Genomic DNA, 13,231 nt, shown 5'->3' on the forward strand with positions numbered 1-13,231 from the left:
AATGGAAGAATGGAGGTGCTCACTTCCTCAACAAATGATTATAGATGGATGCAATGTGTAGCAGGAAACCACTACCTGCAGGTCAAACAAGGAAAAGCCCCTTCATTTAGTCCTTCGGGAGGCTTGAGCTGCCTCAGGAAGTGCTCTGTGGTGCCCTCTTTCTCTGCAAGACGCCACTAATCTTTTGCAATATTCTTTCAGCTAATCCTCTTTCATCCAAGCTGAGAGAGCTCTTTTGTAACTGCCTCTGCGAGACTGTGCTGCTGTAAGACTGCAGGACCTTTAACATGGACTGGGCATTTGTCCATATTGAGCACATTCCGCAGTCCCCTTTTCACAGTCATATTCCCCCAGTTTTACACATAGTTTAACTAGCTGCTGCTGCCTCGGTGCATTTAGCTCAGAATACCACACTTGGTTTACTATAATCTGTCTTTCAAACAATGCATCAAGCTGAACAAGTATTTGACTCACGTGATTTGGACTATTTTTTTCCTTTTTAAAAATTAATTGCAGCCATGGAGAATGGGGGGCAGGTATCCTGATCAGTGCCTAAACAGGGGTGAGTGGGTGAGTTAACCCCTTCCTCCCACTGCCAGAGGAAGGGGGATGCAATGGGTTCAGTCCGCCCCAGGTGGGATGCTCGCCCTGCCACCATGAGCAGCTATCCCCACCCCTGGGTGCACAGCATGTGACCCCTCCAGGTGCTGGAGCAGCTAGCTCCGCTTCTGTTTCCTCCCATACTGTTTTCCTGCTGAAAATTCCCTCTCCTAAGCCACTGACAGCAGCAAATAGCAGCTTCATCCTGTCCAAGCTCTATACCCATATAAATAACACAGCTCAAATGCCAACTGGCTGGAAATTGAACATCATCATGCCAATTTATAGATGTGGCAATATGTGCCATACAGGCAGGGGCTCCTAGATTTTGCTGCATGCTAGTAACACTTATTAGCTGACCCCAAGTTATACCTGGTCAACACCCCCTCCCCCAATTCTGTCCAAATTAGATGGACTCCACTTGCAGTGCTGGATCCAACACTGTCGTTGGAAGCTCAAGTGGCCTCAGCGGCACAGAGTGTCTTCTACCAGCTTTGACTGGTTGCCCAGCTTCAACCCTAACTGGATGGGGAAAGCATAGCTTCAGTTGGCTAGACTACTCCAATGCACTGCACATGGGGCTGTCTTTCATGATAGTTCAGAAACAAAAATGAGTGCAGAATGTGATGGCTTGATTAACTGGGACAAGAAGACATGAACATGTAGCACTGGTTCTGGCCTGACTGCACTGGCTACCAAATTGTTTCCAGGACAATTTCCAAGTCCTGTTTTTGACTTTTCAAGCCTTACATAGTTCAGGAACCCTAAACCTAAAGGAGCAGCGCCCCATATGAACCTGCCCAGACCCTGAGACCCTTCACTGGGTGCCATCTGTGAGAGAGGTTTGGAGGGCTGTGGTGAAAGAATGAGCCTTTTCTGTGATAGCTCCCCCTCTATAGAATGCTCTCCTGAGAAAGGCTCATCTTTTGTTAGCTTTGTCATCATTTTGATGCCAGGCAAAGGTATCTTTGTTTCCCCCAACATTTGAATAGCACTTGTTGGATGTTAGATATTGGATGTTTTTACTCTGGTTACATTTTTAATATGTGCTTGTATTTTCAACTGTATTTTTTTGTATTTTATTTTTGTAAATCACTTCGGAACTCTCTGTTGTGTTCAGAGATTCAGAAATTCAGAAATTCAGTCAGCTAAATTAACTAACCTACAAGCCTTTAGGGCTTCTCAACAATTATACTGTTGCATCATTGCTATATAAATGATAAATAATAATCTTGGGAATTCTTGAAACAACAAAAAAGTTTTATTGCAGTGAAAAATAAACAGATAATATTATGTACAATAAGAAAAACATTTCCTGTATACACAATGAAATATTCATTTTTAGCATGACCAGAACCTCTTCAAGGCTAGCATTCAAGAAATCAGAAGCTGTTGTTGAAGGATGTGCACAGAGCCACATCACACAGAGTTTGCCTACATGCTAGAGAATTTTCTCTCAGACTACATGATATATTACTTGTCAATCTCTAATGATAACTAAAATATTATTTATTTCTATAACAGAAGCTGTGTCTGCGCTGCCGATTAGTTTGCTTGCTTTCGTTTTCATTGCTTTAGGCACATTTGCCTATGCAGTATCTCTTTTCCTGTGAACCCATTAATTAAATTTCCTTTCTCCACATGTTTTCATTAATTATATTGTGTTGTAACTGAGCTGTGTTTTAATACTGGAGGATTATCGCAAGGATTTCTTCACAAGCGCACACATAGCAATAGCAAAAGTCATATGAAAAGCTGCTAATTAAACAAAAGTGTGCACTCAGCTCCACCCAACTGTGACAACCTTGACGACAGTGTTTTGTTCAGCTGTATCTTCAGATGACGTAATATGGCCCCTTTTTATATTGGGATGATTTTTAAGTAAGATTAACTAGTGCCTCAACTCCAGCTGTGCTCCCTGCAGAAGCCGCAGGGAAAAGGCACTTCGGATTCACCCCAAGAGAACATTTGTGTGCAGCAAAGCAGCAGTGCAGACCAGCCCTAAATGGCAAATTATTGGTAGAGTATGAAGGCAGGAAAGAAGCATGAAGAGGTTGGTTCCTCTTGCACCATGTTACACAGCAATGCATTTCAGAGCTAGATCCTAGGATGTACCTCCAGCTGCAAAGAAATGGAAGCTGGAGGATCAGTCCTTTCACTTATTGGACCTCTGCTCCTCAAATGGATTGCAATGGCCTTGGGAATCCCAAACTTTGCATAAATTGCATGGAGGAATGTTAAGGCTGCAGGGTAGCATTGTACATGTGGAGAGAATGATCACAGTTAAAACAGGCTACTTCTGCGAGAGAGGGCAAGCATATGGATTGGAGTTACAGTATTGGATTTGCCTTGATCCTCCATAAGGAACAGAATTACTAGAATCAACAGTATGATTCAAACTAGAGCAGTAACAAGGTGTGCTGGATTTGAGCCAGCATTGTCTTTAGCACAGCCCCCCCCCCCAATAATTCTGGGGTCATCAACTCTAAACCATGCCAAACTGCATCAAAACTGCGAGTATCTATGACTAAAAAAAGCTAAGCACCAGAGAGACACACAAATTGTGTATGTGAATTCACATGAGAAATATTTATCCCCTATTGGTATTTATTAAGAGTTACCTAAACAAAGTCATGCAGTTACATTCCAGGAATTACCTACTACCCAAAAGTATTCATACTCGCCTTGTTGAGGGGCAAGACAAAAATTATTCTTCAGTTCAGAATGATCTCAACCAAGAAGAGACAGTACGCAGATACAGCCAAGAAATAGTGAGGAGGGCAAATCCATAGCAATTCCAAAGAATTAAGAACTTGACTGGTATCTCTCTAGTGGGATATTTGAACCCAGTACAAATCATAGCATACAAAAACATTATCATGAATCCATTAATGAGAAAAAAACAATATGCACAGAAAATACACTAAATTAAAACAAAACATTTTTTTAATTAAAAAAAATCAGCAACAACAACCATACACTTAATCAAACTTCTGACAAAGGGGAACCCCTATTAGTTTAAAAAATCCTTTATTTAACTGTAGTCCTTCTTGCCTTCAGTAACATGTGCCTGTGATATATGTAAAAAAACTGAGTACACAGCCACTTGTATTTCTTTTGGTGGAGAGATAACTTCCTAGATGATTCAGGCCATCTTATCTAATAAGTATAGCATGAAAGCCAACAGCCAGGACAACTTCAAAAATATGAGGAAACTTGCAGTCTGAAATTCTTCATTTAGTATGTTCCTAATAATAGATTTTCTTCTAATTTTATATTGGACAAGAAAGGCTAAATATGCCTTACGTGCAAAACAGCTAAATAACTAACTTCTCTTTTACCTTGTTCCTGTCAATGGACCAAATAGTTCCTTTTTTAAAAAAAATTGCTTGTGCAGAAACAGTCGTTACCTATAAACCTGTCACATGCAACACAGCATTTTTCTCCCTACTAACACTTTTTCAACAGCAAAAATTAGCCCTCCAAAGCAGGGAAGACCATCACTTTATTTTATTTTTTATTTATATAGCCCCTCCCCACCAAAAAGAAGATGTGAGAAAAAAGATTTACAAAACAAGAAAAGAATCATGTGTACAGTGGCCAGTAGCCCATTTAATTAAAACTCGCCCCTTTTTGCAAATAAATCAAACTAACTTTCATGATTGTTACAGCTTTGAGTCATCTTCAGTGATTGCGTTTGAAAATCCAAGGAAAAAGAACCTTTCTTACATTTTTTTCATTCATTTCAAGGTCAAAGGAATCCATTCATGAACCATTAATATCCATATGCGTCACTGAAAAGACTATAAGAAATTCTGAAGCCGCATCAGTGCCTCGTTCCTGTAGCAACACCATCCATCTTCATCTTATGTGATTCTTGTACTGGATCCACTTTTAAGAGCAAAATTCCTGAAAAGAAAAAAGAGAAGTCTGCCATAATAATAATAATAATAATAAATTTTATTTATATCCCGCCCTCCCCAGCCGAAGCCGGGCTCAGGGCGGCTAACAACAATTAAATAATCAAACAATCAAATAATCAAACATTCTAAAAACATTCCATTATAAAAATTAATTAAAGTCAAATTAATGGCAACCGTTGAGCAAAATTCTGTGCAGGTTGCCAGAGGAGGGAGTCAGGCTGGGACCTGACCAAAGGCCTGGTGGAACAACTCTGTCTTGCAGGCTCTGCGGAAAGATGTCAGGTCCCGCAGGGCCCTAGTCTCTTGTGACAGAGCATTCCACCAGATTGGAGCCGCAGCCGAGAAAGCCCTGGCTCTAGTTGAGGTCAGCCTAACCTCTCTGAGGCCTGGGACCTTCAGGATGTTTTTATTTGACGAGCGTAGGTTTCTCTGTGGGGCATACCAGGAGAGGCGGTCCCGTAGGTACGAGGGTCCTAGGCCGTATAGGGCTTTAAAGGTTAAAACCAGCACCTTAAACCTGATCCTGTACTCCACCGGGAGCCAGTGCAGCTGGTATAGCACCGGATGAATGTGATCTCGCAGTGAAGACCCTGTAAGGAGTCTCGCTGCGGCATTCTGCACCCTCTGGAGTTTCTGGGTCAGTCTCAAGGGCAGCCCCACGTAGAGCGAGTTACAATAATCCAGTCTGGAGGTGACCGTCGCATGGATCACAGTGGCTAGGTCAGGGCGAGAGAGGTAAGGAGCCAACTGCTTAGCTTGGCGGAGGTGAAAAAATGCCGCCTTTGTTATAGCTGCAATCTGCGCCTCCATGGAGAGGGAGGTGTCGAAGATTACACCCAAACTCTTAACGGATGGTGCTGGCACTAATTGCACCCCCGCTAGAGATGGGAGTTGCCCCCTCAATCCCATATCGTCCCGTCCCAGCCAGAGGACCTCTGTCTTCGAAGGATTTAACTTCAACCGGCTCCCACGTAACCATCCAGCCACAGCTTCCAAGCATCTGGTCAGTGTGTCTGGGGCCGAGTCAGGGTGGCCATCCATCAACAGATAGAGTTGGGTGTCATCAGCATACTGATGGCAGCCCAGCCCAAAACTCCGGACAAGCTGGGCGAGGGGGCGCATAAAGATGTTAAAGAGCATCGGGGAGAGTATCGCACCCTGGGGCACTCCACACACCAAGGAGTGGCGGGATGACAATTCCCCCCCAAGCGCCACCCTCTGTCCCCGACCGGAGAGAAACGAGCGCAGCCATTGAAGGACTGTGCCCTGAATCCCCACGTCGGCAAGGCGGTGGTCTAGGAGTTCGTGATCGACCATGTCGAAGGCTGCTGACAGGTCTAGAAGAATCAGCAGCCCCGACCCGCCTTGATCCAGCTGCCTACGGAGATCATCTGTTAGGGCGACCAGAGCCGTCTCGGTCCCATGACCAGCGCGGAAGCCGGACTGGAATGGATCCAGAGCCGATGTTTCATCCAGAAACCTACCAAGCTGTTCAGCAACCGCTCTCTCAATCACCTTACCCAGGAATGGAAGGTTCGAAACCGGGCGGTAATTGGATAGATCTAAGGGATCTAATGATGTTTTCTTTAAGAGCGGGCGCACCACTGCCTCCTTCAGTTCCCCTGGGAATGTCCCGGTGCCAAGGGACAGATTGATGATATCCCCCAGGGGGGCCCGCACCTCGTCTGGACACGCTCTAATCAGCCAGGACGGGCACGGGTCGAGAGGACAAGTAGTGGGCTTTCCAGCTCGGAGGAGTCTGTCCACATCGGCTGGGGATATCCGGTCAAAGTGGTCCAATACTGGACCCGAGGACAGTCGAGGGGCCTCCAGTTCCTTTATTGTATCCAAATTGGCAGGGAGGTCATGGCGGAGCAACAGGACCTTCTCCGCAAAGAAGCTCGCAAATGCCTCACAGCTGTGTGTCAAATTATTATTTAAATTTGGCTGTCCTTCAAGGGATGTTAAAGACCGAATTATACTAAATAATTGCGCCGGGCGAGAGCTAGCGGATGCAATGGAGGACTTCTTAGCGGCCTTCACTGCCATCTCATAGGTTTTCATAAAAACCCTATAAGATGTTCTTGAAGCTCCGTCACGGGCACCCCGCCATACTCGCTCTAGCCGTCTGAGGTCCCGCTTCATTTTCCGGAGCTCCTCGGTAAACCAGGGAGCCCGGTTTCTGCGGGGTCGCAGAGGGCGCTTAGGTGCGATCTCATTGATGGCTGCCAGGAGCTGGGTATTCCAGCCCTCAACAAGCTCAGTCAATGAGTCGCCAGGGGGAGCAAGGTCCCGCAAGGCTTGGCGGAATCTATCAGGGTCCATCAGCCTCTGCGGGCGAGCCCAAATCGGCTCGCCACCTAAGCGGGGTACATAATTATGTAAGTTCTTATCAAAGGCTGTGTACAGATTGCAAAAACACCTGGAGCACAGGTTGCTCTTACTCATAGCACCAAATTCATGTTTTATGCCCTGCCATTTTAAAAAGTTTTTCAGGAAGCATCCTGGAATCTCATGGGGATGAGCCCCCAGAATAAAACAATGTTAACTACTGCAAAATTTCAATGTGATTGGAATGAGTCTCTGTTGGTTAGGAAACAACTCCAATAAAGACAAAGTAAATTTTTGGAGTAGTTTAAAACATATGTGTGTTCTTTTTCTTTTTTTTCTTTTAAAAAAACATTGTGTTTTAGTTGGGAAAAGGATGGTTGCATACACACATACATTCATGTAGGCCTGCACAATTTTTACAAAAGTTCGTTTTCCTTTTGGAAAAAAATTGACTAGACCAACCCCATAATTTCATCCGAATTAATGAAACTGTACAATGTGGCTACAATGAGAAACTAGGAAGACAAAGAGACTTCATCACTTGCAGAAGGGCTCTTCCTCTTCCATTCCTTTAGTTTAGTTATCATGGTTACTCGGTTGCTGAAGAATGGACACCTTGAATGTGCTCAGTAGAAATCTGTATTATTTCCCCCTAATGTTTCAGAAGCAATAAGGAGTCCCAAAGACTAATGCATTTATTATGGCATGATCTTCCATAGACTAGCATTCGCTCCATCAAATGCATTGATTATGATGGCTAAAGTATTTAAAATGATAGTCTTCAAAATGCTACAAGAACCCTTTCTGTTTCTGCTGAAAAAAACAGTCTAAGACTTCTGGCATTAATAACATGTTCTGGGACAGAGCAACAGTACACAGCACCTGTGAAACATCATCCTAAACTGAGGAAACACATGAGCTGTATCCATTCCAAATAAATAAAATATTTATTTCTTGTAAATAAAAATGTTTTATGTAACAAAATCTTCCTTGTGTATGACATTCATGTCTTAACTCCAAGAACTTTGCGGCTTATGTTAGAGAAAGGCATTTAAAATAAAATAAGCACTGTGGATTTTCGGTTGCTGCCTTTTGCTAAATACTAGCCTAGAATAGATTTGAATGCTACAGTTTACCTTGCCCTGCTAGATATGCCAATAGATGTCATGACGACTGACCATATACTCAGTTAAATTATCTACCCAATTTGGCTTCTTCAAGATGAGAGCAGCAATAGACAATTAATGTTTTGGCAATACGTTGCACTTTAATGTGCCTCCTAGTAATAGCAAAATAGTCTGAGCAACTCAGAAAGTTTGCAGACAAAATCTTACGGTCTAATATAATAGAACAATCAGAATCAATTCTACATAAGCTTTGTAATGACATAACTTAGCATGACAAGTTTGCAGTCTCATAGAACCCACAGTAGCAGACATTACCAGTGGCGTAGCGTGGGGGGGTGCAGGGGGGGCCGGCCGCACCGGGCGCAACATCTGGGGGTTAGGGTTAGGGGGCGCAAATCCACGGGTTAGGGGGTGCAAATTACTTGCCTTGCCCCGGGTGCTGACAACCCACGCTACGCCACTGGACATTACATTCTACTAATAACTACATATTCTTAGTCATTACCTTGTTGAATGTGTAGAACTCAGGACTAACTTGTAGTAGGATTTGTGCTTCTGACAGCTTTCAAACTCCTATTTTAAAGGGGAAGAGACTATTGAATATTATCTAGTCTTAAACAAAAATACGGAAAATAATCTCTCTCTCATATCCATTTGATTCTGCTTAACCTTAAGCTTTTCAGCAGCGAATAATGGTTCTAGACTGGCTCATTTTTACTACCTCCTAAACATTTAACTGCTTTTGTAATATGTTGAGATATAATTTGAAGTTGCAATGGCACTAAAATTGCAGTTGTCCTTACAATATGGGATTTAGAGTTTCAGTATTAATTTTCCACCATGAAATATAAATAACTGGGGAACAGCGAGGAATTCAATTTTAATAATTAGGGAAATAAGTGCTATTGACCTAAGGCTAATAATTAGCTCTTTTGAACAGTTTTATACTTTCAATATGCTATATAATCATGAAGGTTTTGTATCTACTTTCTTCCTTGCACCCTACAGTATGATAATTTAGCTGATCACTGAATGAATCACCTGTTGCGTAGAACACAATGAGTAGGTTCAATGAAAAAAAAAACCTACAGAAGTAGTTAAGAAACATTTAACTCACATTTGATGCTGCCTTACAAATTCCGCGAACTGCCGATCTTTGGCATAGAGTTCCAGGATCCTAATTCTGTCTTGAATTTCCTGGAACGTTAGAAAATAATACATTACACTATTGTCCTATATAAAACACAACAGTTCCAAACGGTGTTCTGTACTTAGTACAATACAGAGCAGCATAATGTACAAATCTTACATTTTCAGTACTTTTGACTATGCTTTCGTCAAATTAGTCTTCCATATTTAGCACTGAAATTGCACACTGATGTGCTATTAGCAAGTCATTCTGATGCGATAGAGGTCACATCAAAACAAGTAAAGTTACCCACCTCCTTAGTTAGCTCGCTGTGTTCATAAATGTGCCTGATTTCTTCACTGCTGTACTCAGTGGATGTCTCATTGCTTGTTGAACTATAGGAAGTAAGCTGTGGATATCTCCGATAATAGTGGCTGTGTCCAGTAGCGTCACTTTCATACATTGGGTTGTATTTCACTGCATTTTCAATAGATGAAAGGCTGTCCCCTTGCCTGTAAAGAAAGTAAAAAAGAACTTATGTCAAACACAGGAGTCTTCTCCTTGCAAAATATTTTCCAAAGCTTAACTGACAATGTTGTCTGACATTCCAAGGAATAAGCTAGACGAAAACTAATGTTCATGCTGCAAAGTGGAGCGACATCTCAAACAGGTAACTGACAGTTGTGCTCTTCCAGAAGCTGTGTTCAACTCTTATTGGGGATACTTGTCTAACATGAATAGAGCTTCCATGTCTGAACCGCCTGAGGGGGTTGACTTTAAAGGTAAAGGGACCCCTGACCATTAGGTCCAGTCATGGCCGACTCTGGGGTTGCGGTGCTCATCTTGCTTTATTGGCCGAGGGAGCCGGCGTACAACTTCCGGGTCATGTGGCCAGCATGACTAAGCAGCTTCTGACAAACCAGAGCAGCGCACGGAAACGCCGTTAACCTTCCTGCCGGAGCAGTACCTATTTATCTACTTGCACTTTGATGTGCTTTCAAACTGCTAGATTGGTGTGAGCTCACCCCGTCATGGGGATTCGAACCGCCAAACTTCTCATCAGCAAGTCCTAGGCTCTGTGGTTTAACCCACAGAGCCACCCGTGTCCCTGGGGTTGACTTTAGATCTTTTCAATAGGCTAGCACTTTGCAGCAGTCACAATGTATATGCCCATTCCACTTCAGGCTCGTATGCTTCCCTCCCATGACCAGGTTGATATTGCCTATTGCTACTCCCAGCTCCCACTTATCAAGCTAAGGTTACCCACTAGGTTTTTTTGGCATTTAGTCCTAACAAGAAGCAAACTGAAAGTCAATTCAAAAAAGAACTGGATTTAAGATTGGAAAAATGAGATACTGAGAGAAACCACAAATCAACAGATTTGTTCATCTCTAGTATTTGTCTGTTATCTGGCTCCCCTTCAATACTAATGGAGTCTCCAAGATTAAATAACCTACAAGTTATAGTTACCCTAACGAGTCTTCAATTTCGCTCTTTGTGTACTGATCACGAAGAGTTCTAGCCAGGAAGAAAATAACAGCAGATGCTACGAGAAGGAAGCCAGCTACCGAAGCAATTGCGATACCCACGACTAATGGCTCCGAGACGTACTCTTCGCAGTGCTCTCCTCTGTACCACCAGTTCTCACCCACACGACATCTGTGATCCACCCATGTCAAAAGGGAAGTGATAAAGAAAATAGTTATTCTATTGTCAAAATGAAATGACTGAAGCTCGTATTGCATGCTAATCTTCACCCGTCTAAGATAGCAGCTGAGTGAAATGCTAAAATATTCTGCAATGGGTAAAATTGAATTATGTGAGAAGAGGCATGGAAGAAGCTAATAGGGAGGTTTAAGGCACAAAGTTTGAGCAGGGGGGGGGGGGGAATTGTATAGCTGCACCTCTTCCTGATCTTGGGAGGGTCACCCTTCAGGGAAGTATTCTGGATTTCTTTTGTTTTGAAACCAGATTCAATGTTTAAACTGGATTATCACATAAATAGGCCTATGTCTCTGATCTTCTGCATTTGAAATATTGCACAAATGTTCACTTACCTGCATATTGCCCCTTGCCCTGGGATTATATCACATTTGCCATCATTTTGACAGAAGTCAGGCTGTAGATCACATATGCTATTACAAGGCAATCCTTCAATGCTTAGATAGCCAGGATAACAGACACATTCCGCCTCTCCACTCCACTGGTTCACAAGGCATTCAGAGAACTCATTGCATGCCTGGAACTTGCAAGGATCAGCTTGATCTCCTGGAGGCACCAGCAAAAAGAGAACTTTTACTGCAGTGGCACCAGCATTTTGGGAAACTATTCCTATTGAATTCAGACAGACACCCGGAGTTTGTATATTTCTTCCCCTCCTGAAAACATTTTTGTTTCACCAAGCATTTTTAGAGAATGAATTTGATTCAATGGCAGTCATTTGTTTGGCATTTGCTCAATCTCCTGGGCACAGGAATCACCTAAACTCACTGCCTCCATCTTCCCAGGGTTCAAATACCGTTTATCTGGATTCATCCAGTTCACTATTGTGCCCAGACAATGATCCAGAACTTGCACGGCCCCTTCCGCCATCAATATTATGGAGAAATAGAGATATGGAGAAACGGAGCTGTGTGTCTTGCTGGATGAGGCCCAAGGCCTTCTGTTATCACAGTGGCCAACCAGATTAGCAGGACAGGATTGCAACAGCACTCTCCCCACTTGTGATTCCTAGCAGTGGAGGCACAGCTTATTTACTATGGCTAGCAGCCATGGGTAGTCATATCCTCCATGAATTTCTCTAATCCTTTACCAAAAGCCATTTAAGTTGGTGGCCATTACTGCATCTTGCAAGAGCAAATTCCATGGTTTAACTATGTGCTTTGTGAAGAAGTGCTGTATTTTGTCTGTCTCAAATCTTCCAACATTATGTTCAACTGGCCATGAGCAGTAGTAGCTCACTGGGTGAGACAGTCACTATTTTCCCCATAGATGGCTCATTTTTGCTTACACCAGCGGAGAGGAGGAGGGGGAAGATAGAGGGGAGGCTCCACAGTGCAAACACACAACTGGAAACAGCCAAGTGCTCCTACTACTAAATTTGTACTATGCTGACCTTGCCCTCTATCCCCCCAATAAACAGCAACTCATCTGCCTGGAAACAAACATAGCAGCTCTGCCCCCCACCTAGTGAGCCACTTCCAGCTACAAGAAAAACGTATCCCTATCCACTCTCTTCACACCAAGCATAATTGTACATGGGTGGCGCTGTGGTCTAAACCATAGAGCCTAGGGCTTGCCGATCAGAAGGTCGGCGGTTTGAATCCCCGTGATGGGGTTAGCTCCCGTTGCTCGGTCCCTGCTCCTGCCAACCTAGCAGTTCAAAAGCACATCAAAGTGCAAGTAGATAAATAGGTACCACTCCAGCGGGAAGGTAAACGGCATTTCCATGTGCTGCTCTGATTTGCCAGAAGTGGCTTAGTCATGCTGGCCACATGACCCAGAAGCTGTATACCGGCTCCCTCAACCAATAAAGCGAGATGAGTGCTGCAACCCCAGAGTCATTCACGACTGGACTTAATGGTCAGGGGTCCCTTTACCATTACCTTCTTTGTGTGTGTGTAGCCTTCAAAATGATTCTGGGTGTTTTAGCTTGTGAAATTAACTGACTTGTCACTTCAGTGAGAATAAGGCTTTACTCCTAACCAAGCAGCAAATACTCCTTCCTTATCATACCTGATTCCACATCGAGGGAGTACTTGTCGATAGCCAGGTTCATGGTCTGGTAGGCAGTGTTGCAAAAGTCTTCGAGAATCATGTATACAGCATTAGTAACATTGCGAGGCACAGGTCTTGCAAACTTCATTCGGCTGTTCACCACAATGCTACCATTTCTGAAGTTCAGAATTTCCAAATTCTGGAAGCCAGTTAGATTGGACTGTAGATAAGGAACCAGCTACAAAACAGGAGAAATAATATAACAAGATTACATCTATTTTTCTCTGTGTTTGTGTGTCTATCCATCTATATGTCTGCACTTGTATGCACATAAACCTAGTTGGTTTAATTTAGTTGGGTTTAATTCTGAGTAAACAGGCCTAAGATATGTGATGTTAATTCTG

The 13,231-nt window shown here is 43.2% G+C and overlaps 1 protein-coding gene across 1 annotated transcript in view; it reads right to left on the minus strand.

Moving 5' to 3' along the window:
- Window positions 1–1,839: 1,839 nt before the first annotated feature.
- Window positions 1,840–13,231, minus strand: part of IMPG2 (interphotoreceptor matrix proteoglycan 2) — a gene marked incomplete at its 5' end in the record, with an annotated part of 60,890 nt that continues 49,498 nt past the window's right edge. The window contains 7 exons of the mRNA XM_083439054.1: window positions 1,840–4,509; window positions 8,487–8,554; window positions 9,099–9,178; window positions 9,424–9,622; window positions 10,581–10,769; window positions 11,168–11,378; window positions 12,846–13,065. Of these exons, the coding sequence (XP_083295180.1) occupies window positions 8,512–8,554; window positions 9,099–9,178; window positions 9,424–9,622; window positions 10,581–10,769; window positions 11,168–11,378; window positions 12,846–13,065 (942 nt within the window). The 3' untranslated portion in view covers window positions 1,840–4,509; window positions 8,487–8,511. The remainder of the gene's footprint in view (window positions 4,510–8,486; window positions 8,555–9,098; window positions 9,179–9,423; window positions 9,623–10,580; window positions 10,770–11,167; window positions 11,379–12,845; window positions 13,066–13,231) is intronic.

The sequence above is a fragment of the Podarcis tiliguerta genome, assembly GCF_965153285.1.
Source record: "Podarcis tiliguerta genome assembly, chromosome: 4".
Lineage (NCBI taxonomy): Eukaryota > Metazoa > Chordata > Lepidosauria > Squamata > Lacertidae > Podarcis > Podarcis tiliguerta.